The 26949-nt window shown below is 43.1% G+C and overlaps 1 protein-coding gene across 1 annotated transcript; it reads left to right on the top strand.

Moving 5' to 3' along the window:
* The first annotated feature begins 19808 nt into the window (after positions 1 to 19808).
* LOC145395271 (uncharacterized) lies at positions 19809 to 26904 on the top strand. The gene is made up of 3 exons (XM_080268951.1): positions 19809 to 19911; positions 22901 to 23714; positions 26442 to 26904. Exons 1-3 carry the CDS (start codon positions 19809 to 19811, stop codon positions 26902 to 26904), a joined length of 1380 nt encoding a protein of 459 aa, XP_080125077.1.
* Positions 26905 to 26949: the final 45 nt, after the last annotated feature.

The following is a 26949-nucleotide window of genomic DNA, read 5'->3' as shown; positions in this document are numbered from 1 at the left end:
AATTTCAGGCCAAATCTGTGATGCTTTGATGGCACATACTGAATAAATGTAAGCCTGCCCCTGAATAACACCAGCGACTAGTCAATAACCACTTTCTGGAACGGACAGAAAACCCAGGAGAATGGCTCTTTCAGCATTGTCAGGATTGGTCTTATTTTCCATAACCTGTCGTTCTGTGCAGGTCAGTAATTTCGATTGAAATGTTGGAAAATCAGGATTGCCAGATACCTATCTCAGGCCATGTACTTCCCGTAGACAGGTGTGCCAACGAGTTCATCCACCGATCAATAGTCGTGGAGCACATGTTTTTTTACATGCACCATCAGCATGGTCAGGGCGAGCCACACAATCATCTTCTCTACCTCAACAGGTATCCATTCACGCATGTGGGTGCTCTCGCTAGCAGATACGTCCAGTCAACGCGTGCACATGGCCTGGTGGAAATTAATTTCATCGACCAGGTACTGCATAATTGCAGTCGTGAAAACTGCCTTGAATAGACTGCTAATAGTACAAGGCCTGGGGGGAAATGAATCCTCCTGCACGCCTGCACCCTCCTCATCAAATGCCGGCACAGACGGCTCAAAGCTGGCACCATCCTCCCACACAAATATACCTACTCCACCCACACGTGGTAAAGCAGGCCATCTGGCAGTTGCACTGCATTTTCCAATCACTCGTGCACGACCACGTGCACGAATATGGGCAGGGGGGAGGGGAGGAGAGGGAGAAGGAGAGGGAGAGGGAGTAAGCGGGTGATGACTCGCCTGAAGCCTGAAGCGTGGCTCCCGTCTAGACAATACTACTCCTGAAGGGCCTGGTTGAGGCAATTCTGCCCTTGAAGTGGTAGGCTGAGGTGTGGGGGAGCGGTGGAGGAAGATACATCGGCGAGCAGATGGGGAGAGTGTGGGAGAAATGGCTCTGCGGCGTTTTTTCCGCAGATGTCCGCCAGGTCCATGGCCACTTTCTCGATCTCCTGGGTCATCTACCGCCTCCTCATCACCAAAATCATTGCTCTCGTAGGCTGTCCCTTCCTCCTGTAGAAGTCAGAGAGCCCTCTCTGGCATCGGAGAGTGAGTAGGGGATGGAGGGCGAGAGAGCTTGCTCTCCACGTGGTAGCTCTCTTTACCCTCAGACAACGTACTTTCATTAAATGTCCTAGATGACACAGTTTCGTCTAGGGCACATCATATGGCACTATCACTAAGCCCTTTCCCTGGCACAAAGGGCATGACTTTAGCGGGGGTCGACGAGGCGATCGGCCCTTCACGCAGTGGAATGGAATCAGACGACATCGAGGAAGATGACATGGCTCCTCTCGCTACCACTGCCGAGTACAGACTGAACCGCGCAACCGCGGAGTACCTGTGGGTCCTACCTACCCCGTAGGTATCACAGAAAATGGCCCCACACTCAAACAGTGGCAGGAAGGTGAGTGCAGTATAGCAAGTCAACCTGTGGCTCTGCACTCCCTGAATCCTGTCGTGCATACACGTCAACCAGTGGATAAGGGTTAAAAGTTTTAAATATTAACAAAGTTTTCAAAAAAGTTATAAACTAGGATAATGATGTGTAATGTATAGAATACATTGTTATCTAAGAAGTGTAAAGCCCCTGTCACATACATTGCAGGATGGGGTTATGACAGGTCCACGACAGAAAAAAAGGCAAAATCATGCGATGGTTGTGAGACTGTCCTACGATATTTGGGTGTCCTGCAACGAAAAATAGCATTGTAGAGGCCTGTTGCAAGGTTTTGGTCCGGACCAAAATAAGAATGTTGTCTTGGGATTTTTTTCGGTCGTGGCCATGTCGTTGCATAATTGTAGGACTGGCCTACGACATGCTTACGATTATTGTACGATTTTAGGGTCTCCCAAGGCCCTCAAAATCGTATGATAATCGTACGCATGTCATAGGACAGTCTTACTATTATTGCAGGAATATCGGGGAATATGGGGTTTTCGCAGGATTATCCTGTGATAATCCGGCGAACATTCCAAGAAAAAAATATCCCTGTGCAACAGTGGCAAAACAGTTGTGTGATTGCAGGACGTCTACCTCCCCGGCTATAAATGTAGGGATCATTTGCATCTGGACAAATCGCTCCATGAATTGTCAGAGAGTACACATCACCACACGTTGCTGTCCATGTTGCTGAAGAAGTGCAGGATGGCCATAGTTCCGGAAATCATACGACTCTTTTGGCTGACAGCTGAGTTGCAGAGGCTGGAAGAGAGGCATGCAATTATTTGGGGGGCTATCATGTGGCTGCAACATAGAAGAAACCAGAGAAGGCAGCACTGGTGGTGGGTTAGGCCATGGAAGCAGCGGCATTGGCTCTTTGGCCAATACAACACGTTGATGAGGGAGCTGTACAGTAGAGGCAGTTCATGGAGATTTTGTGACTTATCTCTGAATGGACCCTGTAATGTTCCATGATCTCCTGGACCGCCTCACTCCACATTTACAAAAGTCTGAAATGTAAGTATTTTTACATGCAGGCATTCCAAATAATTTTCTGAAATGTGCAATTATCATTAGCAATACCAATTTTCACAACTTTACGTTTGATTAAATGCTATGTTCACATTTTATATTTGCAGACACAGAACTCCAGTGGAGCCTGGACTTAAGTTGGCTATAACTTTGTGATACATGGCATCGGGAGACAGCTATAAATCCTTGTCATACAGTTTCTGCCTCCTGCAGAATACCATCACGCCGTCCATCCCTGAATTGTGCCACACCATTGTAGAGGAATGTTCGCAAAGAGGTCTTTGCCTTCCCGCAGACAGCTGACAGATGGAGAGAGATTATGGAGAGGTTTGGGACACACTGGAATTTTCACCACTCTTATAGGGCCCTGGATGGGAAGCATGTCGCCATCCACTGGCCCAAGAAATCAGAGGCTATGCACTACAGCTACTGTACAAAGGTTACTTCAGTATAATACTGCTTGCCCTTGTCGATGCCAGTTACAGATTCCTTTGGGCTGATGTTGGCTCCCCAGGGTCCATGTCTGACTGTCAAGTGTTCAACCACCAGGGGCCTCTGCGAGCAACGCTTGAGTCAGGCAACATCGGATTTCCAGCCCCTGTACCTCTCCCGCATGATGACCATGACGTTCCATACTTTATCCTGGTTGACGATGCGTGTCCCCTTCGCATTTGGTTGATGAAGCCGTTCTCCAACACAAATTAGACTGATGAGGATTGGATCCTCAACTATCACCTGTCCAGGAAACGTCATATTGTCGAGAATGCATTCGGCATCTTGGCCAGTCGCTGGCACTATCTCCTGACCACTATTCAACAAGAGCCAAACCACATGGAGATAATCATCAGCGTTGCCATGTGTCCCCACAACATCATGCGCATTCGGTACCCAGTGTTACAGAATAGGGACCTGGACCAAGATGGACCAAATGGACAAGTGATCCCTGGAGCTTGGAGAGATGGCACTGTGCTCGATGAGATGGTGAACGTCAAAGGGGGGAATGTGGCCAACCGCGAGGGAAAACATCTCAGAGAGTACCTGAGAAGGTACTTCAATAGCACTGTGGGAATGCTGCCTTGGCAACACTTAATGATATGAACTGTATTATTATTTGTCTCATGAGAATGTTATACATGGCGATAATAAATTGACAATTTATATATGGTATATCTGACGAAGAGATGAAATAAAAGAATGATTCTTTCATTATGCTCTGATATTGAGACTTTGTAGTTTATTTTATCATAAATATCTTAAAGTGTACAGCTAGCCTAGTATACAGCAAACTCCTCAAAAACACAAGATAAAATAACAAAATAATATAGCCAAAAAATTAAGCCTATAATATGGAATTTAAATGCAAGCTAATCTTAACAGAAGATGTTTTTTAAGTAAAAATACCTAAGTACTTACTAATGGCATTCTTTTTCTATTCTTGTGCGTTGCAGAAGAATTAGTGAAATTTATTTGGTATTATATGTTTTATTTTTTTATCGTAAAAGAATTTTTTTTCTTCAGGCTTTATTACTAGAGATTTTATATTTACTATAATTAAATTAGACAAAGGCATATATTTCACCAAATTAAAACACTTTTATTATATTACATATATACCTCCTGCAGAGGGCTCTCGCATTTATGTGCTGTTCTAGTGTAACGTTGTCACTTGGATTTTTTGCAGCTAACCAATTGATCGTGTCATTTTCAGCTTTGGTAATGGAACCCAGTTTATTTTAGTTCTACCTCTGGGCAAAAAATTTTATGGATATCCTACGCCATGCTCCAGGAGCAGCGTTTTTTGGTCAAAATGTGATCGCTTATTAAATATAGTAAAAGTTTTCAATCGTGCTGAGACCAAATTTTTTTTACATCAGCAATTTTTTTGCGATTTCTGTGCCAATTTTGGTGCGATTTAAATGTGTAGCTTCGGCTGCCCAAAATACGCACACACACACACACACACACACACACACACACATGGCAACTGCTATAGTATATTAGATAATAATTCACCACCCCACCACACCTCACCACACCCCAACCGCCTCCCTCTCAACCCCACCTCGCACTTTGCTGATCAAACAAATACCCACCCGCCAGTAAACCCCCTCTGCCGCACCTGGCAACTGCCCCCAGTTCACAACCTCACCTCCTCTCCCTGGGTCTGTGGCTAGCCTATCAGTGGTCTCTACATCATCGTCACTTTCTCCAATTAGCATCTTGGTGGTGATCATCAGATGCTCCAGGTCGCATCTCTTTGTTCGACTTCCCCTTGTGACGTCATTCTCCCCTACCGCCTCGCCCCCCCTGCCTGGGACAGACACCTCTTATTCAAGTACCTTCTCAAGTTTTCTCCAGCCAGCATGACTTTGCTTCATTCTGCAACGTTTTGGTATTCAGTACATGTAAATATATAGTCTATTTTCATCTGCCCATACTGTGACTTTCTATAGAGATCATTTCACGGATTGTCTCTACAGATTGTGCCTCATATTACCATTCATCTGCCTTTATTCACTATCTTGCATCTCCTTCATTTACCTTACTTCTCACCCACTTCACTCGTCACATTTCATAGTTCATTTTCTTCACCCAAGTCATTTTCTTTCATATTCACCTTCATTGTGCATATTCCCCCTCATCATCACTAAATATTTCATATTCCTTCACCCTCTCATTGTATATTAAGCATTTTCATTCTCATAATTATTTTTAACCCGTCACGTCCCGAGGTTTTCCGCACCTCCGACATCCCCCAGTCCCGAGGTATTTTCGATTTTTGTTTTTTTGGCTAAAACCTTCGCTTTTGGTGAGAAACATCGAAAATTCATAGAGAAATCGCTCACCTGAGGTTTAAAGTGCCCAATCCAGGTAGGAGTTCCTCCTTACCTGAGTGGGTTTTCTAACATGCTGGCACCAAAGAAAACGAGTTCTATGGGAGGGTAACTATTTTATCCACTCATAAACGGTATTTATTTATTTACTTGGTACGAATGTATATGTAGTATGACAGTATATTGGTTTTCAAGCAGTAATAAAGGCATTATAAACATTGTTTCACTCACTAACTAATCACCATACCTGACCTATTTTTGCCACACTACCTGATCATTATTTCTGGCTGTTTCTTCTTCTAATGCTATGTAAACATTGTCCTCCACATTGTCATCGATTGGGGAATCACTCTGGCCCTGAATAACTTTACTAGCCAGGTCACTGGTAACAGGTCCTTTGCCAAGACAATGTCGTGAGGGGGGGAGGGGGGAGGTTATGCAGTGTAAGGCATTGTCCCTGCTTGGTATCTTGTACAGGAATAGAGGAAGGTGTCCCGTGTATACATACGAAAAATCACGTGCGAAAATTGAAAATTGTGCAAATTAGGGACCTTGCAATTGCACGACGTACTGGTACGTCGCCGGGACTGGCAAATGCAAATCGTTGCAACGTACCCATACGTCGACGGGATGGGGCGGGTTAAGTTTTCTTACTTTACTACATGACATGCTTCCCTAAAACTGATCTCTCTCCCGTTTGCCAGCAACTAGCGACTGAAAGTGAGGAAGTTCTTCCCAGTGATGCAGATACCTTGACTTGTCTTCATTGTGGTGGGTCATACCCCAAACCTTCATCTCCTACTCATACAACACTTATCACTGAACTCTGTCACACTACTACCACTACTGCTGTTACTACTACTACTACTACTACTACTACTACTATTACCACTACTACTTCTGTTCTTGAGGACCCAGATAACATTCTTCCAGACAAAATAAATCCAGATACACCATCCTCTCTAAATGACTCTAGAAATTCCCTCTACCCCTTCTCCTACCACCTTCCTTGATTTTCCTACTACAACAACTCACTTCCCAACTCTAACACAAATAACTACCATTACTTTCTGTACCTCTCAACCCTGTATTTCAGTTAATTCCACACTTTCTAACCTCACACTCTTCCAACGATGACGAATCTGGACTCCCCTCCACAGTCCACATATTTGAACGATGCTAACAGCCCAAAATTCTCTGGGGAGGATAGCTCCATATCAGTCTATGACTGACAGTCACAATCAACAAACCACAATTGAACCCCTGAAAATCCCATACCTTATGGGTCGATTACACCAAGACGAATTACAATTAGGAGCCGTGATTCGTGCAGGGCATTTCAAGGATTGTCAAACATTCGATGCATTCCGCCAGCAATTAATACAGCTCTGTTGTGAACATTCCAATGCCGCACCTCTCATTGGTTTAACTAATCTCCTCAAACAAATGGAGGAGGATATGGAAATACCAATAAAAGATGCAAAATTGTTTGAGGCAGCAGCTGCGATGAAAGCTACAAGTTCTAAGATGTGCCAGTTGTTGCGTGACACGCAGTGGGTAACAGAAGTTTATGGACATCTTATACTTACACTAGACAGTTTGGGAAATTTGCAGGGTTACCTTAGATTTATGAACTGGTTAGATGGCAGACAGCAAGAGATAGCCCTACAGATTGGTTTTAATCCAGGAGACAAAATTGTTAACATCTCAAAGGCAATACAAGAAAGATCGGGATCAAACCTCACTCGTCAGGCCAGTACTCACACCTCAGCCTCTCACTCTGTGGACGGCACTGCGAAAGTATTCCACACTTCTGCCACTTCATCGGATTACTCACGTTCGCGACCAACTACGAGTGGGAAACCTAACACTAACCATTCCCTCTCATAGTACCGATCACCAGCCAGCGTCGTGACCAGGCCATTGTGCGACTGGGCAAACAATCCTCGATTGTGTGCAGGCACTGCGGTAACGCCAGTCATCGAGAATCCAGTTATTACCGCAAAGAAGGACGGCATCACTCACAAGAGCAACAGCACACACCTTTGCGATCCTGTCGTATTACATGAAAATATCACAAGAACAGTACAACTCACTCTACTGAGGAGTGTCGTTACCTTAAGAGCTGCCAGTCGGGGGAAGAGGAGCACCCATATCAGAAGATAGTACAACAAAAGATATGCCCGTACCAGAAGAATGTAAATTAAGAACAGAAGATCAACTCCCCATTCACCAGGTAGGGCCTATAAGTTTTTTAGGCTAAGCTATTTTAGGATGGAGCGAAGGGGTGCAAACCTCATTTTTCATGAGGTATGTAAATTTGATCTTTGATACCTCTCTAAACAGCATTAGGGGAACAAGTAGAAAGGTCGGGATCCTCGAACCACCTGACATTCACCTATGCAGCGTGGATGGCTCAGAGTTTATGGTCAAGGGAAGAGTCACTCTAGAGGTACAACTTGATAAAGCCTTAATAACTTTTACTGCATAATTTCATGTAACAAATGACCTCAGATATCCAGCAGATACTCTTATTGGCTTACCTACCACAGGTCAACAATCATTTGCCCAATTACCTGCTTGTGGTAGAATAGACATTAAAGGGTTCCCAGTATCTAACATGGAATACCCACGTCCTGTACTCTTCCAAATAAACTCAGTCATTCAGCCTCACATGACTCAACCACCGCCTGAGAGTAAAGATGTAATTCCACCATTACCTGAGAGTAAAGAGGTAAATCCACCACTACCTGAGAGTAAAGAAGTAAATTCGCTAACATCTAATGATACACACTATAAGCATTCAATAGTGGATCATTACAACCCCTCTGTCAGTGGCACAGTAGCTGACTCAGACATGTCTCATTTACCTACCTCACATAGTTTGAATGATGTTCGACATTGCACGGAGATAAGGTGTGCAGTAACAAATCAGTGCACAATTTTGTTACCGCATGAGTTTACCAAAGTCTCTGTTGTGTTGTGGGTGCGGAAGTAGGAGTGGGTGTACAAACACTACCTGAGACGTGTTGTGTGAATGGCTTAACTTATGAGTCAGCATTGTGTACTGTGTTGGCGGATAGCTTGCGCTACCTGTACGTGTTAAATGTCACTATGCTCCACTGAAGCTTAAAAGTGATATAAAATAGGGGACTTCCTGGTTTACCCATCAGCCATAAAGGTGTGCCAGGATATACCTGATGATGAGCCATCTGGAGGGATCTGCTACGACTCTTTCACCTGACCTACTCTCAAGTGTATCTTCTGGCCATTTCCCACAGCATAAAGATCAATTAGTCAATCTATTGCAGTCTTATTGAGATGTTGTAGTCTTACCTGGAGAACCAATGGGATGGACAAACTTGGCTAAGTATCACATAGCCTTAGTGCCAGGTACTCAGCCAATCTACATACCAGCGTATTGACTGCCTCACAGCTTGAGAAAAGAGATGGACGAGATAGTATAAAACATATTAGATTATTGAGCCCTCTGTCAGTCCATGGAATAGCCCATTTTTCCTAGTTCCAAAGAAGGGCGGCCAATTTAGACCAGTAGTGGACAATCGTTAAGTAAACTCTGTCACCGTATCCGATCATTTTCCATTGCCAGTATTAACCGATTTGTTAGTCACTGGGTGAGAACAACGTGATCTTCAATTCCCTAGATCTACTCAGTGGCTACTGGCAGGTAGAAATGGAAGAGTCATTTCTCCCTGTAACAACCTTTAGCATCCCTTCTGGACATTTTCAGTTTAAGCGGCTTCCTTCGGTTTCCGGAATTCCCCTTCAGTATTCATGAGAGTCATCCATTCAGTCTTCAGTGGCATGATTGGCCGCTCTGTAATGGGGTGTATAAAAGCCCGCATTGCCTGTAGGCAGAGCGGGGATCCTCTCCTTGGCTCAGTGGTAACGTGTACGCGTATTAAGCGCGAGGGCCTGAGTTCAAATCCTGGCCAGACCAGTGATTAATTTGTTAAGTTTCAGTTTGGTCCTTTACATTAGTTGGCAGTGGTGTGGGATGTGAGGTGGGGCTTAGAGGGCCATGATGTTGAAAGTATCTTAAACCTTACATCCCGGGGGTGAGCTGTCTGTGTGGTTTGCGGGCTCCCCCTAATGGTGGCCTCCAGTGTGCTACGCTACCATGTGTGTTCGAAACTGACCAAATTAATCACTAGGGGGAGAAAAAAGTGATGTAATGGGGTGTATAAAAGCCTGCGTTGCTTAGAGGCAATGTGGGGATCCTCTCTTTGGCTCAGTGGTAACGTGCGCATGTATGAGGCGCGAGGGCCTGAGTTCAAATCCCGGCCACACCAGTGATTAATTTGTTAAGTTTCAGTTCAGTCCTTTACAACTGTCTTTTTGCATATTTAGATGACATAATTGTGGTGAGCAAATCCATCCCTGTACATTTTGCTAAGCTTCAACAAGTACCTGAATGCCTTCAGATGGCTGGTTTGAAGATTAATCTCAGTAACTGTGACTTTCTAAGAAAGAAAATTAAATTCCTAGGGCATGTAGTTGATGCGGAAGGTATTCATACCGTTGAGGATAAAATCAAGGTGGTCGTCAACTTCCCAGAACCTACCGGTACAGATGATGTAAGGAGTTTTCTGGAGTTGAGTGGTTACTACCGACGATTTATCAAAGGATATGGACGGATTGCCGCTCCTCTGACTCAGTTACTAAAGAAAATGCGCCTTACGCGTGGTCTAAATATCAGTCACAAGCCTTTGAAGCACTGAAATCAGCCCTTGTAAATGCCCCAGTCCTGATATTCCCTGATTATACAAAACCCTTTCTTCTGTGCATGGATGCGTCAGGTGCGGCTTTGATGCATCTAGATTGGGCATCAAGGACGCACGTAATAGCATATGCTAGTCGCTCCCTCAACCCCGTTGATACTTATTTAGAAGCCTTAGCAGTGGTCTGGTCCCTGAAACATTTCAGAGATATAGTATATGGTTACCCAGTGCATATCTAGACAGATCATCTCCCTCTGTGTGATTTGTTTAAGGGATAGAACCTTACAGGTAGGCTAGCTAGATGGTCAGTCACCATCCAGGACTTCAATCCAACTTTCCAGTATGTGCCAGGGAAATCGAATATAGTTGCAGATGCACTTTCATGCCATGTAGTAGCAGCAGTCACATCATTCCAACCGAACAAAACTGATAACACCACATTAATACCAGAGGTTGTTCAAAATTGCCAGCACATGGACCCTGTATGGTCCAAGAATCGGGGGATAATTCGACCTTACCCTACTCTGACAGTGCCAATTGATGAGTTCATGCTCAGAGATGGTAACTTATACAGGAAAACATTACTTACAGGAACGGAATTACCCAATAGGGAAGTACATAAACTTGTTGTCCCTACTGACCTAATACCTGCGGTACTTCCAATAGTTAATGACACTCCTCACACATCTCATCCAAGTAAAGATCGATGTTTGAGACAATCACGTCTCGGATACTATTGGCCAACTATGCGTCGAGATGTTAATATACAATGTGACTCTTGTATTTTTTGTAACCACCATAAAAGATCAACCGGGTCACCTGCACCGTTCTCACGCTACCCAGTTCCATCACGCCCGTGGGAAACTATCTCTATTGACCTTCTTAAACTACAGTACCTCTTACAGAATCTGGTGCTGAGTAGTTATTTGTAGCAGTTGACCACTTCTCACGATTCTACGTCCTGGTGCCTCTCTCAGATAAGACTGCGAAGAGTGTGATGCATGCCTTCATAGACCAGGTAATTTGCCTATTTACTACACCAAGTACAATTATTACAGATAATGGCACAGAGTTTAACAACAGTCTTGTGGATGAAATTTATAAACAATACAAAATCAACAAATGCGATGTTGTTCCTGACCATCCAGCTTCAAATGGCCTCGTAGAGCGCCAAAACCGAAGAGATTTGGAGTGTCTAAGATATCTAGGATCACATAGTGCATCCTAGGATGAATGGATACCCCAAGTTGCAGCCTCTATAAATAGTTCCATCAATGCATCCATTGGCGAATCTCCCTTCTTTGTCTTATATGGGTTTGATAAAGACCTCCCTTATTCCATCTTGTTCTCAAGGCCTGATCCCATCTATAATATGGATGCCTATGTTAAGGTGAAAATGACAAATTTCCATAAAATCCATCAATGTGTAAAAGCAAATCTGGCATCATCTCAGGAAAGCACGTTGCAATGCCAGCATAAGTCTACCTTGCCTATCAGTATCAACATTGCAGATCTTGTATTTGCTCATTCATTTACCTGCACCTTTAAATTGGATGACAAATTCACAGGCCCCCCACTACGTGATAACTTGACAGGGTAACAAGTTTGAAATACAAGAATTCTAAACTAGAGATACCAAGTGGATGCAAGCTGACGATCTTAAGCGTGCACTGCGAGGCTTGGTGTTGGAAGAGTCGCTTGCACAACTTACCTGTACTTCTCCTTCCCCTTCTCCTTGACCTGTTCCTCAGTCTGAGTCTTCTTCATCAACTTCCCCCCCTTCTTCAACAAATGATTATCGATCCAAGTTATGTTCTGCACAGAACCCTGTTCATGACCTCGCCCATTAATTCGAACTTATTTTCTAGGTAAGATGTTTGTGGTCTACCTGCTGGCAGTGCTGACCTTAATAGGGTCCAGGTTGGATGAGGACGATGATGGAGTATGTCCCGGGGTGTCACGGGGTTTTTATAATATCACGGTAATTTTGAAATAAATGGTTAAATGTTATTTAAATTGATAATGATATTCAACAATACTGAAGAGCAGGGACAATGATTGTCTTGCTAAATCGTGCAACGATTCCCTAAGAACGAGAATTCAAAAACTTTCTCAACAGTACACAGCAGAGACTAATTACTCACAATTGCTGACTTACTGTACTGTTAGCCTCTGGAGAAAGTTACTTCACCCCTGACAATAAATAACTAATAATAATATCAGGCTCTTGCTGATGCTTTAACTCCTATCTGGCACAACGGATTTTAAGTTAATACAACAAGACTGGTCTAAGTACCAGTTATGAAAGCAAACGTTTATGCAAGCTAGGAGCTGTATGGAAAATAAGCTTAATTATGGAGAAATGAAACAAGATTTTACTTTACATTGAGCTCAAGAAAAAGAACTGTTAAATTTATTAATTACAAAAAATAAATTTAACGTTACAATTCAAATCAAATTAAATGAGACGCACTCACTCACTCACACAAAAGCTTAATACTTACGCCTAGGAAAAAACACCTTAACTAAACTCTTATGACTACAAAATACAAAAAGGAAATACTAGTCAATGAATGCGGTGTATCACCCAAAGCTGGAGAACTAAAGGTGGAAGCTTGGAGAAACTGTAAGAGGAGTTTGGGTACTAGCTGATCTCTCGCACTGCTGCACAGGTCCTGTCTTTGTTACAGCAAACACTAGACTGAGTAAGTCGTGGGAACAAAAGGGGAAGCAGTAGGCCGCATTTTTAACGGTCAAGTGCAAGCAGGGGCGAACAATGAAGAAAACAATAGTATCGCTCAGTACAGCACTTAGTGACGTGCATTAAATCGGTCACTTTTGAAAACAGTGACGAATGTTTTGAAAAGTGTACCCCGAAATGGAGGGAGAAACGGTTAGCTGAGCGATACGCAGTGAGTTTTCCACTAATAGTTCGTGGCTTCTCACAAAAGGGAAATGTCGCGGATTGATTCGTGACATTACGCCCTTACAAAGTTAAATTTTTTCCTTATGGGAAAAAATTTGTGGATATATATATATATATGTACACATCCTAAGTCATTCGCACAAGATTCACACTGTGGTGTGTGTGCTATCCTGCTACAGGAGAAAGTCGCAGTCGCCAGTGAGCGAAAAAACCTCGTATTTACGTTAATAGAAGCAAGCTTGAGGGAAAAACTCCGTGACGACGGTGAAAATCCTGTACTCAGGTCAAACTGAGCGAAAAGTCGCTACATTTACACTGACAACTAATTGTTGTGTAGCGTGGCGTATGTAATACACGGTGTAGGTGTGACAGTTATAGTGTAACTGTACCTATGTGTAAAATGACATAGTAAATAATAACATGGCGACGACGAAGGCAGAGGAGAAGAGGCAGCAGCGTGCGGCAGACGATCAGCTGGCCCACACAGCAAAACTGCTACGCCCATTGCTGAACCTGCAAAACCAATTAAGGTGGAGCATCAAAAGTGTCAATGAGACAAAATTCTTATTACGTTACAATTGCTCTCTCTGGCTAGCAGTCAGTACATGCTACGAAAAGTACACTCGAGGTCGCCATTAATTTTAGCACATGATTAGTGTTGGCAAGTTGAGAATCCTTGTGCAAACTTGGGTCATCCATAGCCTCAAGTCGCCTCTGCGGAGTTCTCACTTCCCCCTTAACCTACAGTACTTATATTAGTACTGGGAAGCTGAGAATCCTTGTGCAAACTTGGGTCTTCCATAGCCTCAAGTCGCCTCTGCGGAGTTCTCTCTCGAACTTCCCCCTTAACCTACAGTACAATATTAGTATCGGGAAGCTGAGAATCCTTGTGCAAACTTGGGTCTTCCATAGCCTCAAGTCGCCTCTGCGGAGTTCTCTCTCGAACTTCCCCCTTAACCTACAGTACTTATATTAGTATCGGGAAGCTGAGAATCCTTGTGCAAACTTGGGTCTTCCATAGCCTCAAGTCGCCTCTCAACTTCCCCCTTAACTTACGGTACATAATATGTATGTACAGGCCCTGGACATAATGTGTCCTGTGGGGCCAATGGGCGAGACGTCAGGTCTGCACCCACTTCACCACTACCCTGTCTCTCAACTGTCTCAGAGATTACGGGCGTGGTTACAAATGGCACAGGAAGGGCATGTCCCTGATTATTGGTGATACTTTGGCACACACTGCAGGAACAGACAAAACTATCTATGTCTCGTCCCATCCCTGGCCATAAAAAGTCAGCTCGGATACGGCCCTGGGTCTTCCTTTTGCCCATGTGACCTTCTGAGGCTGAACAATGACCCCATTGTAACACTGATAGGTGGTACTTGGCGGGAACGACAAACTGCAGTCGAACCTCGCCCTCAGGTGTTCGTGACTCACGGTAGAGCCGTCCTTGTTTGCGAAGGAACTTGGCTCGACCTCCCCGTGAATACTTAATCACTCGACCCTTTTGTTTGTTCCGCACGGTAGCAAGTGTCGGGTCAGAATGTTGTTCTTGTACAACAAGTTGACTACACATCAGATCTTGCGGCGATTCAATGATCACTGGGGTGACACAGTCTGGAGCCTCAGTCATGGCTCGTGTTACCGCAGCAGCCGAAGTCTGAGTAGCGTCATCGGAACAACTATCCTTGACTCCATTAATATTTCCAATGATGAGTTCAAATAAGGGTTCTGGCATGACAACTGCAAGTGTCGTACCAGTATAAAATGGAGATGCCACCTGGATACATGCCTCAGGGAACAATCTCACTGATCCATCAATAAGATTTGCATGGATCTGTCGACCTGTATACTGCTCAGGCAGAACTAAACTCTCCTTAACAGAGCAACCTGAGGAACCATTGTCTCTCAGGACCTTCACAGGAATGTCTCCCACAAACCCTTGCTGAACAAGGAAGGTACTGTCACCTGTGGGAGGGCCTGTCGAGGAAGCAGCTAGCCACTCATGAGGCTGCTGAACTGATGTGGCAAACATTGTGCCTTGAGAATTATAAGGAGATGGAACATTGGCCATCTGTGGAGGGGGGTTCACTGTCACTGTGGGACTAGTGAACTGTGGGGAAGTACCCACATTGGTAGAGACGTGACCACCAGGCTGCTGCTGAGGAATGAAGGCTGCATTCGCTTCCTGCCTCTTTTGAGCTGGTGGTGGAAAAGTTTGTCCCGACGGTCGGTTGCGTGGCTGATACTGCTGCTGGTTAGGGTACTTGTTGTACCTCTTCCACTCAAGTTTTTGAGTGTTTTACTCCTGGTCCTTCCACTGCGGTTTTGGACCTTGGCCATTATTCTGAAAATGGCCTTGTTGCTGAGGTTCAGTCTGAGACGACTTCCCAGATTTGGCAGTATCTTTTCTGCTCCAGGTGTTTTGCTTACGAGTTTGATACCCGTATGCAGTAAAGAATGCGTCAGCCTTTTCTGCCATTTGGCTGGCAACTTTCACCTGGCAGATCTTAAGCTGTGCTATGAGCTCAGCAGGCCACGACCTCTCTAGCTGTGTACGCAGCATAAGATCAATTATCCACTCACGCGTGGAAGGAGTTTCATCTTTCTCCATCCACTCATTTAAGTAAGCTGTGAGACGATCAAGGAACTGAACAGCTGTCTCCTTGTCTTGGAGACGAGCTCGCATGAACTGAACTTTGGCGTCGTCTACTGTGAGACCATACGCCTTAATGAGTGCAGCTTTCATCATCTCATATGTGAGATTGTCTCCACGAATTCTGTGGAGAATATCGAGGGCAGGGCCCTCAAATAGGCTAAGAAACTGAAGCCGCTTAGCTGCCTCATCCAGTTGATACATGTCTGCCATGTCCTCAAAACGAGCTATGTACGGCTCGATTCGCTCGCTTTCCTTGTATGAAGGAAGCTTGATGCGTGGGGTCGCCAGGACATGTGCAGGGAGAACGCTCGTGGACCTTGGACCAACTGCACCAGACGTGTCTGAAGCCAAGGAATCTCGCTTGAGCTTCAGCACTTCAAGTTCATGTTTTTCTCGTGCCTCACGTTCGGCACGCTCGTATTCGCGCTGTTCTCGCTCGCGTTCATGTCGTTCACGCTCGTATTCGCGCTGTTCTCGCTCTTTTTCTAACTCGTGTTCGCGTTGTTGTCGCTCGTACTCGCGCTCCTTTTCGCGTTCCTCACGCTGTTCTCGCTCTTATTCGCGCTGAATCTTACGCTCTTCACGGGCATCATTCTCGCGCTGCTGCTCCTGATTATGCTGTGAGAGTATATACTCTTTAATTTCGGTTGGGTCCGAAAGACCCATTTCTTTGGCTTCCTGTAAAAATACAGTAGTAGCCATGGCGCTAATTTATTAAGCAAACCGAAATTGAGTACTGACTGCTTAGCGACGAATACTAATGACACAAGTAAAGAGTACAGACACAAGCTAGTGGTGACCAGTCTTATCTAGTTAACTGGCAAAGATAAATAAAAAATGTAAATGACTAAGAAGACTCAATAATAAACACAATGGGTACGCCGACTTCCCAGGAGCGAATAAAATCGTCTGGCGTTACCAAAAATAAACTAGAGTTAAGTACTCTATTGATTAATAAAGCAAAAACTCACTTGCTAAATTAACGGTAACCACCAGTAAACTTGTGCCTATAAACTTTAATAATAAATACCTAAATATGAATGAGTGAGCACTATCTCGTGAATAGCTTTAGAGCTAGGAGTTAATATCCTGGAATGAGGTAGCCAATTGTCACGGGGTTTTTATAATATCACGGTAATTTTGAAATAAATGGTTAAATGTTATTTAAATTGATAATAATATTCAATAATACTGAAGAGCAGGGACAATGATTGTCTTGCTAAACCGTGCAACGATTCTCTAAGAACGAGAATTCAAAAACTTTCTCAACAGTACACAGCAGAGACTAATTACTCACAATTGCTGACTTACTGTACTGTTAGCCTCTGAAGAAAGTTACTTCACCCCTGACAATAAATAACTAATACTAATAATAATATCAGGCTCTTGCTGATGCTTTAACTCCTATCTGGCACAACGGATTTTAAGTTAATACAACAAGACTGGTCTAAGTACCAGTTATGAAAGCAAACGTTTATGCAAGCTAGGAGCTGTATGGAAAATAAGCTTAATTATGGAGAAATGAAACAAGATTTTACTTTACATTGAGCTCAAGAAAAAGAACTGTTAAATTTATTAATTACAAAAAATAAATTTAACGTTACAATTCAAATCAAATTAAATGAGACGCACTCACTCACTCACACAAAAGCTAAATACTTACGCCTAGGAAAAAACACCTTAACTAAACTCTTATGACTACAAAATACAAAAAGGAAATACTAGTCAATGAATGCGGTGTATCACCCAAAGCTGGAGAACTAAAGGTGGGAGCTTGGAGAAACTGTAAGTGGAGTTTGGGTACTAGCTGATCTCTCGCACTGCTGCACAGGTCCTGTCTCCGTCACAGCAAACACTAGACTGAGTAAGTCGTGGGAACAAAAGGGGAAGCAGTAGGCCGCATTTTTAACGGTCAAGTGCAAGCAGGGGCGAACAATAAAGAAAACAATAGTATCCCTCAGTACAGCACTTAGTGACGTGCATTAAATCGGTCAGTTTTGAAAACAGTGACGAATGTTTTGAAAAGTGTACCCCAAAATGGAGGGAGAAACGGTTAGCTGAGCGATACGCAGTGAGTTTTCCACTAATAGTTTGTGGCTTCTCACAAAAGGGAAATGTCGCGGATTGATTCGTGACACGGGGCCTTGGTCGGCTCAGGAGGCGAGGTAATGGTGATCGAGGATATAGTCTTCCTGTGCTACGATCTTGAGCCCCTGGCAGTTAAACCCAACTCCTTTGCCTTTGCCTGGAGGAGACGATGCTTCTTCTTTGAATCCTTGTAACTGAGCCTCGTCTTGTCGTAATATATGGGGCTGCTGGAGTAGAATTCAGCCAGGGCGAACTGTACAGCATCTGGTAACTTCTGTTCCTTCGTTGCCTTGAACTTAACCTTGCCAGCTCCGCCATCCTCATCCATATCATATTCGTCCTCGTCCTCATCATCACCGTCATCATCTGGGTCGTCTGGCTCCTCCTCATCTGGGGCTGGGGCTTCCTGGGCCTCCTGCACAACCAACTCCGGGGCTGCCTCTTGCTCCTTCTAAGCCGGCCACTTCCTGTTTTTGCCCCTCCCTTTCCCTTTGCATTTTAGTACCATTTTATCACACTTTCTCAAATTTTTTATAAAGCCAACAGAAACTCTTGGAAAATCTTGGAGAGAAAGGAGAGAGCCTGAGCCCGTGTGCGCCTTGTATACCCTTCAAGCGTCTTACGAATGATGTACGCTTGCCGTACGATGGTCCTGTGATGCTAGAAGGATGGTTATTTTGTCTTGCGACAATTACAAGACGAAAAAAAACATCGTACAACAAACATTGGAGAGTTGCAGGACAATTACAGAACAATTGTACAATTTATATACGATAAAGTGCCAATTTTTTCCCACGATGGACGCATGACATGGTTTTCCTTTGTGATTGTGGCTAAGATTGCAGCCTACGATGTTGCATCATAAGAGCCTACCCCACCATCGTGGCTCTGCAAGTTTGTATGATGGAAAATATCCTGCGACGTATGTGGCAGGGACTTAAGAGAAAACGCTAGTGTGTATCAGTGATGGACATGTATAACATAAATGAACAACTAGAAGTAGTGAAGATGAGAGAGAGACAGGGAGCAGTGTCGTGTTGGTGGGTGTTGTGGCCATTACTCACCGACCCCATTCAACCCACTGATAAGGCGGTGCGATGTAATCATCAAAGGCTGGGACTGATGGTGCTGTGCTATGTATGAATACTGTTCTGATGCTACTCCTCTCTCCTGTATTTAATATATCTTATAATTATATTCCTTTACATTTTGTAACATATGCTATAACTAATATTTACTACAGAGCGTGTGGCTACACCCATGAATATTTATAACCACTGACTGTATATGACTGTATTTGCAGAAGAAAGTGTGTGGCAAGACCCACCACCTTCTGTTTGTTGTATATGTACTGTGTAAACAATAAATATTTCAGTTTAGTTCGATTCCGTTCTCCCAACTCAGGGTTTGATTTACAGAGAGGACAAGGATGCAGTAGCATATATCTATGTCTTTGTTCTTTACGGAAAACTTCATTGTGAGAGGGAAATTATCAAGGCTATTTGTTTAATGTCATTTATTTCCTGAAGGACATATAAAGGTGTGATCAGAAACTTTCCATGCGGTAACCCTTGTTTTTCCTGCAGACAAAATTTAAAATTATGAGAAGGAACTATTATGATTGTTTGCAAATTATCTGGCAATATTTATCTTCCCGTATGATATTTTTGTGAAGGAAGTGGAAGAGATGTGGGAAGATTTCTATATTGTCCCTTTTCTGGTATTCCCCTCCCCCAGGAAAAAAAAAAAAAAAAAAAAACTACCTGTGACAGGCGTCGATGGTAACCTTGTAGCTTAAACACACACACACACACACACACACACCGAGTAGAGGTTGCCAAGTAATTGCTTCCGCACGAGTTGTTGCTTGTTTTTAGCGTATACCAAGAGCTCTAGCCATATTCCGGATATTTTCTTTTACGAAGTTTTAGTGACACTGTTGATATCTAAGCCCTCTTTCTGCCGATTTTTTATTCTCATTAATATTTCGTGGCATATTAGCGATTTCTGTAGCAAGTTTAGCGGTATCTGTGACAGTGGTTACAACTCCGCTAGAGGCATGAGAGACTCGAGGGAGCCGTTTTCTTCCCAGTATCGCAGTGGTTTGAGTGTGGGCATCAGCTACTCCTCTCTCACCCTTCAAAAGTATGTCAGGACTTTACGTAACTAGTGCTTGCTTAGTGTAGATTGTATGTGGTAAATATAAGTTAGATCTGCGGTGCGTTTCTTCATCATCATCATCTTCCTCTTGTCTTTTCTTTTGTTATGCGACTTCTTTACGTCAGGTTAGTTGTGCATCTCACTTTGTCGGAGATTAGTAAGGTGTTTCATAAAATATCTTGTTTGCTGTTGGGTTCGTCGTGCATCTTTTGTTTACTACAACGATATGGCTCACATTTATAGGGTATCTTTTATGTACGTCATGTTCCTCTTTTTTTTTTTTTCTTTTTTTTACGACATGGATATTGAGTTCCTTTAGGTCATTTCCTGCTTTTATTCACGTCATGGGTGTTGTTTAGGTCATGTGCATATTATATTTACATATCTGGTACTGTGTACGTGACTTAGTGTCATTTACCTCCTAAGTAGTGTTTCAGTTTTTAGTGTCTTTTATTTATGCCACAGAAATTGTATACTTTTGGCTGGTAGTTATTCTTTGTTATGATAGGGTTGTACTGTCACCCTACCATTCTCGTTTAATGTTTTGATATCGTTTTAATATCGACATAAGTTACTTTAATAACAGAGTAAGGTGTAATAAAACAGGATGGTACTATGTAATGTGCAGAAGAAATCGTTAAGAAAGAGATGTTACGAAATCATCCATTTAAATTACTACTCCGAGTTCGTTCACCTTTATTTGACATAGATTTTCGTCCTTTTGCAGCTTACGTCACATAGCCTTCCCATAGGACTTCTTTGTGAATAGCATCATGTTGTATTGATACTCTTGTTGCAGTAGGCTACGGGGGTGCAAAAAATAAATGATGAGGCCCAACATCTTTTCCGTAGTGCCTTTGAGATAGTAACACCGTAGTCTAGTGTTACTCTCGTCTTATAAACCAACATTCAACACACTCCCATTCCCCTTAAAAGACGATAGTAGACTGCAGGAGGAGGACAACTTCAGCCTGCAGTCCACCGGGTTCACGTTCTTATGAGACTAGGCTTGCAACTGCTATAACCAGACGATTTTACTCAGCTTAAGGAGATAAATTGGGATGTGAAGTAGTTAATGGAGACATCCAGTCACTAGAGATGAAACTGAAGGAAATCGTTTGTAGGTAGGAGGAAACGATGACGTCATCGTAGTAAGGGATTAGGAATTCTAAGCCTGTAATTATGGTCTGTATTCTAGTTGGCCTTGGAGATTTTTATACTTAACACCCTCTATAGTGATGTATTTTATTACTATTCGTATTTGTGCTGTTTTTATGTTGTTTTAATATTGATATTATGTCCATTAGTAAGTTACAAGAGAATATTCAGGTGTAACGACCAGAAATCGCTAAAGAAGATGTTACGTATTCGTCAGAGCTATCGGTAGCATGCTCGGGGATACTGAGGTATAATGCATATAATAAATCGCTTAGAACAATATATTTCGAAATCATCAAAGCCACTAATAACATACAAGACGGTATTGCGATGTGATGGCCAGAATAAATAGCTAAGAAAGATGTTTCACGAAATCACTTAGAGGCACTGAGGATGCGGCCTTGAATACCGCTGCATATGATGTTGAGTTACACAAGTTCTGTGGGATGGGATGAGTCGTCGTTGTATAAGAGTATGGAGAGTCATGACTTATCATCTGTGTGTGTGTGTGTCCACGACTCATTATACTCAAGGTGAAGCTGTATGTGTGTCTGTCTTCGCGTGTTTTTCTTTCTGTATTTCGGACTACCATTCAGAATACGCTTGGTGAAGTTGTATGCTCTGTCCATTTCATTGTCTGTGTATTTCTGTCTCTTCACATCCCTGATTATGCCGGGTGAAAGAGCATATGTTTGTGTCTAAGTGTGTGTCTGTTCATGTATCCTTGCCCATCAGTTAGATTGCGCTGGGAGAAGCTTTGTATATCTGAATTTTTTTCTGTTTATGTTACCAGTACTTTGTATATACTGCATGAAAGAACAGAATGTGACCTATTTTACTCTGTACTCTGATAGTTCTCCATTTTCTTTTGGATTCCTTCCACCTTATCTGTTTACTGTACTGGGAGACAAGGTGATGATGATGATGATGATAATGATGATGATGATGATTATAATGATGGTGGTGATGGTTGCGGTGCAGTAGCTCACATGTTCTAGCCTGGCCGAGATACGTACCATTTTTTTTAGTTAAGTTGATGGCCAGGTGTAGTCAGGTGGGAAAGTAAATTTCATTAGTAACCAAGAAGACTTATTCCTGCTTCATAACAAAGGGGTATCGAATTGCACGCAACGACTTAATATTCGAGTGACCCAGTACCATTAGATGAAGACAAACCGGCTATAGTGGTGGTGATGTGGTTGCAGTATACCGAGGCTTATGTTATCACTTCTACCTAGGCACATGGCAACTTCCCCCCTTTTTTTTTTTTTTTGGCTCAGGGCTGTTAATTTCTCCTGATCACATAGCATTTTCATTTTTTGGCAAGGCTAAATGTTAAAATCACCTAATCACGTACCGTAACAGTTATCTTTATTTTTTCAACTGTTATGTGGTACTTTTCATGGTAGTGTAGTTGCAGCTAACTTAAGGACATGGGTATTAAACTTCCCTAATCACATAGCACCTTCTCCAATTTTTGGCTATTTTTTGGCATCATTCGTGGTTGTGGTTAAATTTCCCCTGGACATGTAATTTTTACCTATTTCATGGTAGTATTCGTGGTGGTGTAGATGCAGTTGACCAAGGATTATTACTGTTAAACTTCCCTCCTTACATAGCAGTTTCCCATTTTTTTTAATTGTTCTTATAAAAGACTACTAATTTTCTCTTGGTCAGTAACTTTATCACTTTGGCTCATCCGTCTGTTAATTTCACCTAGGCATATAACGGTTTCTTATTTTGCCTGTTCTAGCTAATATTTTCCATTAGGCCTATAATACCTTCGGACTTACTGGCTGCACTGTGGTACTAAAGTTTGTGGTGATGTTGCAGTGACAGAGCGGAGATGCATACCGAAGGATCCAGTGACTCTCATCTCGGAGGACCACGTGAGGGCGGCGCTAAGGGCAGACAAAGGTGATGCCGCCCAGCTCTCCTCCTTCACCACCTCTGACTGCGTTCAGAAGGGTGACAACATGGCCACTGCTGTCACCAGGGTCCAGATCCACTTCCAGCAGGCCAGCCAACAGAGCCAGGTGTCTTACGTGGTCAAAATAAACCCGTGTCGAGTTGGTGCTTTCTCCGAGGAGTTTAACCACATGATATTTGACAAGGAAATTGACTTCTACACCAAGATTGCCCCTGAACTGAGTTCTGTGCTGACTGCTGAGGGACATGACGAAATAAAGGTGCCAAGGCTCGTCTACTCCTGTATGCAGCCATTGCATGAGCTTATCTTCTTGGAGGACCTAAGTGCAAGGGGGTTTGAGATGTATGACCGATATAAAGGACAGGATGAAGCACATGTAAAGTTGGTCATGCAGGAGCTGGCCAGATTGCACGCCTCCTCGTACATCCTGCAGACGCGACTGCCCAAGTGCAACCTCACAGACAAGTACCTCTCCCTCAAAAAGGACTGGTTGAACATGAGCGGAGAAAATAAACAAATGTTAACAAACATGATGGCCGGGAACTACGACAATGCAGTAGTGATGCTGAGGAAGATTGGGGGGTACGAGAAGGTAGCAAAGTGGATTGAGGAGAATGCCCAAAACTGCCTCGACATTTTACAGAAGCAGATCACTCGCGTCCCGCCTTTTGAAGTACTGTGCCACGGTGACTGCTGGAACAATAACATGCTTTTCAGGTGGGTCATTGATTGTAATGGAGCTTTTTTCTTGGCTCATGTGTGAGTAGATCGAAAACCCCTTTCGGTTCAGTTGATGGCCAAGTGTAGTCAAAGGGTTGATTTGACTGGTAAGTGAGGGGACTCACTCCTATCTCATATGTAAGTTGTATAAAGTTTCATGCAACCACGACTTAGTGTTGAAAATGTGGGAGTGGCCCAGTTCCATCATGTGAAAACAAACCGACCATATATACATCACGTAGGTTACTGAAGAGTATGAGAGAGTTGTCTGAGCGATGGTGCCATGTCTTCCCACAAACACTTGTATTTATAATTACTATTTTCTTTTTAATTGGGAAGAGACAGAGGCACCAAATGAAGGAGTATTACTCTGACACGGATAGAATGCTGGTGCTAGGGAGAGCTGGGGTTCTTTCACTAGCTGGACTCTACTCCTGAGCAGCATCTTTAGCTGAGTTATTTCAATGTTTCTGTAATATGGAGAGCAGTCCACCTTACCCCTACAATGTATTCCTCCAAGTATCTCCACGAGGTTACCCGCAGATTACAGGATAACCGGTCTTTGTTGGTAATAATAATGATGATGATGTTGATTATGATGTCATAGATAATAATTTCAACAGCAACATGAACAAAAACAACGGCAACAGCTATAATAATAATAATAATAATAATAATAATGATAATAATAATAATAACAATAATCCATCCATCATCCAATCCTACATTGCCCCATGAGGAGCGAAGGAGCCCGGGGCTAGGCAGTTGGTCCCGACATTTAAGATGAGAGTGACCATCCTCACTCATCCCTGGGTGCCATGACATGAGCAATTAACCCCAAACACCCTTGGATATAAACCCTCACCGCCTCAAATCGACTGGAGCGCAATAATTACCTACTAACCACCAGGTGCCAAAATATGGTTATATGGTTACCACCCAGCGTAGTAAATGGTTTCCTGGTGTACATGAAACCATTTGGCTTGCTATTCAGTATATATAGAGTCACCCACAGGCAGAAGGAAGAGGAAAGAATGAAGGCAAGAAAGACAGAAGAGGGAGTGTAAAGTCACCCGTAGGCAGAAGGAGAAGGAAAGAATGAAGGAAAGAAAGAAGAGGGTGGGGGAAAGAAGGATGGAGGAGAGGAAAGGGCAGACACCCGACAGCAGCACTACATCGAGTGAATGGATGGTGAGCCCCCCACGTGCCACAAAATAATAATAATAATAATAACAATAATAATAATAATAGTTATAATAATAATACCTTGACGAAGACTTCAGCCTCCAAGTACTAAGGGAATGGGACCACAAAATTAATGTCTCCCACCAGTTTTTGGTGATGGCCACTTGAAATGAGCTGGTCCATTGTCGTATATGTTTTGGATTAATTATATATGTATAAAAGTGTAGTTTCTCAATACCTAACAGCATATCATGTATACCTTATTATACTAGACAGGTTGGGCAGGGATCGTAAGGTCTGCGTTCTCTTCAGGTAAGGGAGCTCCCCAGCACGTCATCCTAAGCCATTTTTTTATTTATTTGGGCCAGAATAGCTCTGGTAGCACCTCCCCTTCATGACCGAAGAGTTGGCAGTTGGAGCCTGAACCGGGGTAGCGTCTTCTTGTGAGATGCAGCGGTCTCTTTTTTGTTACATAAAATCCTTAGAATATTGCCATAACGTACAAAACGGATATTAACCACCCATATCTAAAAAATAAATTGCTATGGAGGATGCATTAGGGAGCTTCCTCAACCTAGAAGACGGGGATCAGTCACTTGTTACAATTGGGAGAGAAAGTATATTTTACAGGACATGATTATATTTCTACCATGCACTTCCAGGCTGAAGTTGCTGAAATTTACTTCTTTGATATTTTGACTAGTGCAGTTATAAAATAGCAGTTTTCAATATGGCATGTTATGTCCCATTATTTAATATTTTTCTTTTTAAATAACAGAACAGAGGAAGGAAAAACAAATGAATAAAAAAATAATCCATACGCCAGATTACTGGTGTCCTCCATTCATAAAATATCTGTAACAGTTAGACTTGAACAGCTGTGGGTTGAAGTTTGGAGGGAAACAACTCTGAGGAAGCGAGTTCCAGAGAGATACAGTTCGGGGAATGAAAGAATTCTGATAGGCGGAAGTTCTGCAATATGGCTGAGTGACATTCCAGTCATGAGCGCTACCAGATGCCTGTGTAGCACGCGGGAAGGCATGAAGAGGTGGCACCATGGACGCAACTTCGTCTGAGCATTTGCCATAAATATATCTGTAAATAACGCAAGGGAGGCAACATTTCTTCTTACTTGTAAGGGAGTTAGTTTATTTGTAATGGCAGGGTTGTTAATAATTCTAACAGCTTTGTTCTGAATTTTGTCTTGTTTCAATGCAACCTCTCCACATCCATTCCACAAGAGTGAGCAATATTTCAAGCATTAGTGGTTGATTGCTGGTACTACTGTATATTTTACGAGTATTACATTGATGTTCTTCCACACATATAAAAACTCCTGGTGGACATAACTATTTCACAGTTCCTGAGTGAGGTTTATGAAGGAACAGTTTTCTGCGATAATTAATTATTTTCTCTTTTTTTTTTCCTAGTCATATGTTCAATGACCTATCAGAAGAATTAAATGGATAAATCATTATGTTGAAGGAATTAAAAATTACAGTGTGTTAATGTTGACATATTGTGCTCCTTGCCCTAAAGGTACAATGATGATGGCACACCAGCTGAAGTTATGCTGCTGGACCACCAGGTATCGCGTGTTGCCTCCCCTGGCACAGACCTCAGCTACTTCCTCTTCACCAGCGTGTCATCAGATATCAGGAGGCCAAATCTGGACTCCTTCCTGACCTGCTACTACAGCACCTTCAGCAGCGTCATCCAGGCAGGTGGAGCAGAGATGCCATTCAGTATGTCGGAGCTTCGGCAGGAGTTCCCGGATAAGATGGCGTATGGCCTTATGTTTTCCCTGATGATCTTGCCCCTCTTAGTAACTGATCCTGCAGATGGCCCTGGCGCTGAGGATATAGTGGCCAAAGACACCAAGGCGAAACTGAAGGTCTGGCGTGAGCGACACTTCACGGACGACATGCTGAAGAACCCCTTGGTACGAACACGCTTCTTGGATACACTAGACGACATGGTGGAGGCGGGGGTTATAAGCTAGCATGTATGTAGGCTTATGCACATTTTAATAACAGGGGAGTAAATT

Source organism: Coenobita brevimanus, chromosome 30, assembly GCF_032717465.1.
Source record: "Coenobita brevimanus isolate Jiangsu-jjx chromosome 30, ASM3271746v2, whole genome shotgun sequence".
Classification (NCBI taxonomy): Eukaryota; Metazoa; Arthropoda; class Malacostraca; order Decapoda; family Coenobitidae; genus Coenobita; species Coenobita brevimanus.
The sequence above is the reverse complement of the archived record's forward strand: the minus strand, read 5'-3'. Positions and strand labels throughout refer to the sequence as shown.

Bases quoted from the DNA above. Each gene is read 5' to 3' on its own strand.
- LOC145395271 (XM_080268951.1), top strand. From the start codon at position 19,809: ATGAGAGACTCGAGGGAGCCGTTTTCTTCCCAGTATCGCAGTGGTTTG. The intron at 19,912-22,900 runs GTAACTAGTGCT...GTGATGTTGCAG, and splicing joins AAAGTATGTCAGGACTTTAC to TGACAGAGCGGAGATGCATA. The intron at 23,715-26,441 runs GTGGGTCATTGA...CTTGCCCTAAAG, and splicing joins AACAATAACATGCTTTTCAG to GTACAATGATGATGGCACAC.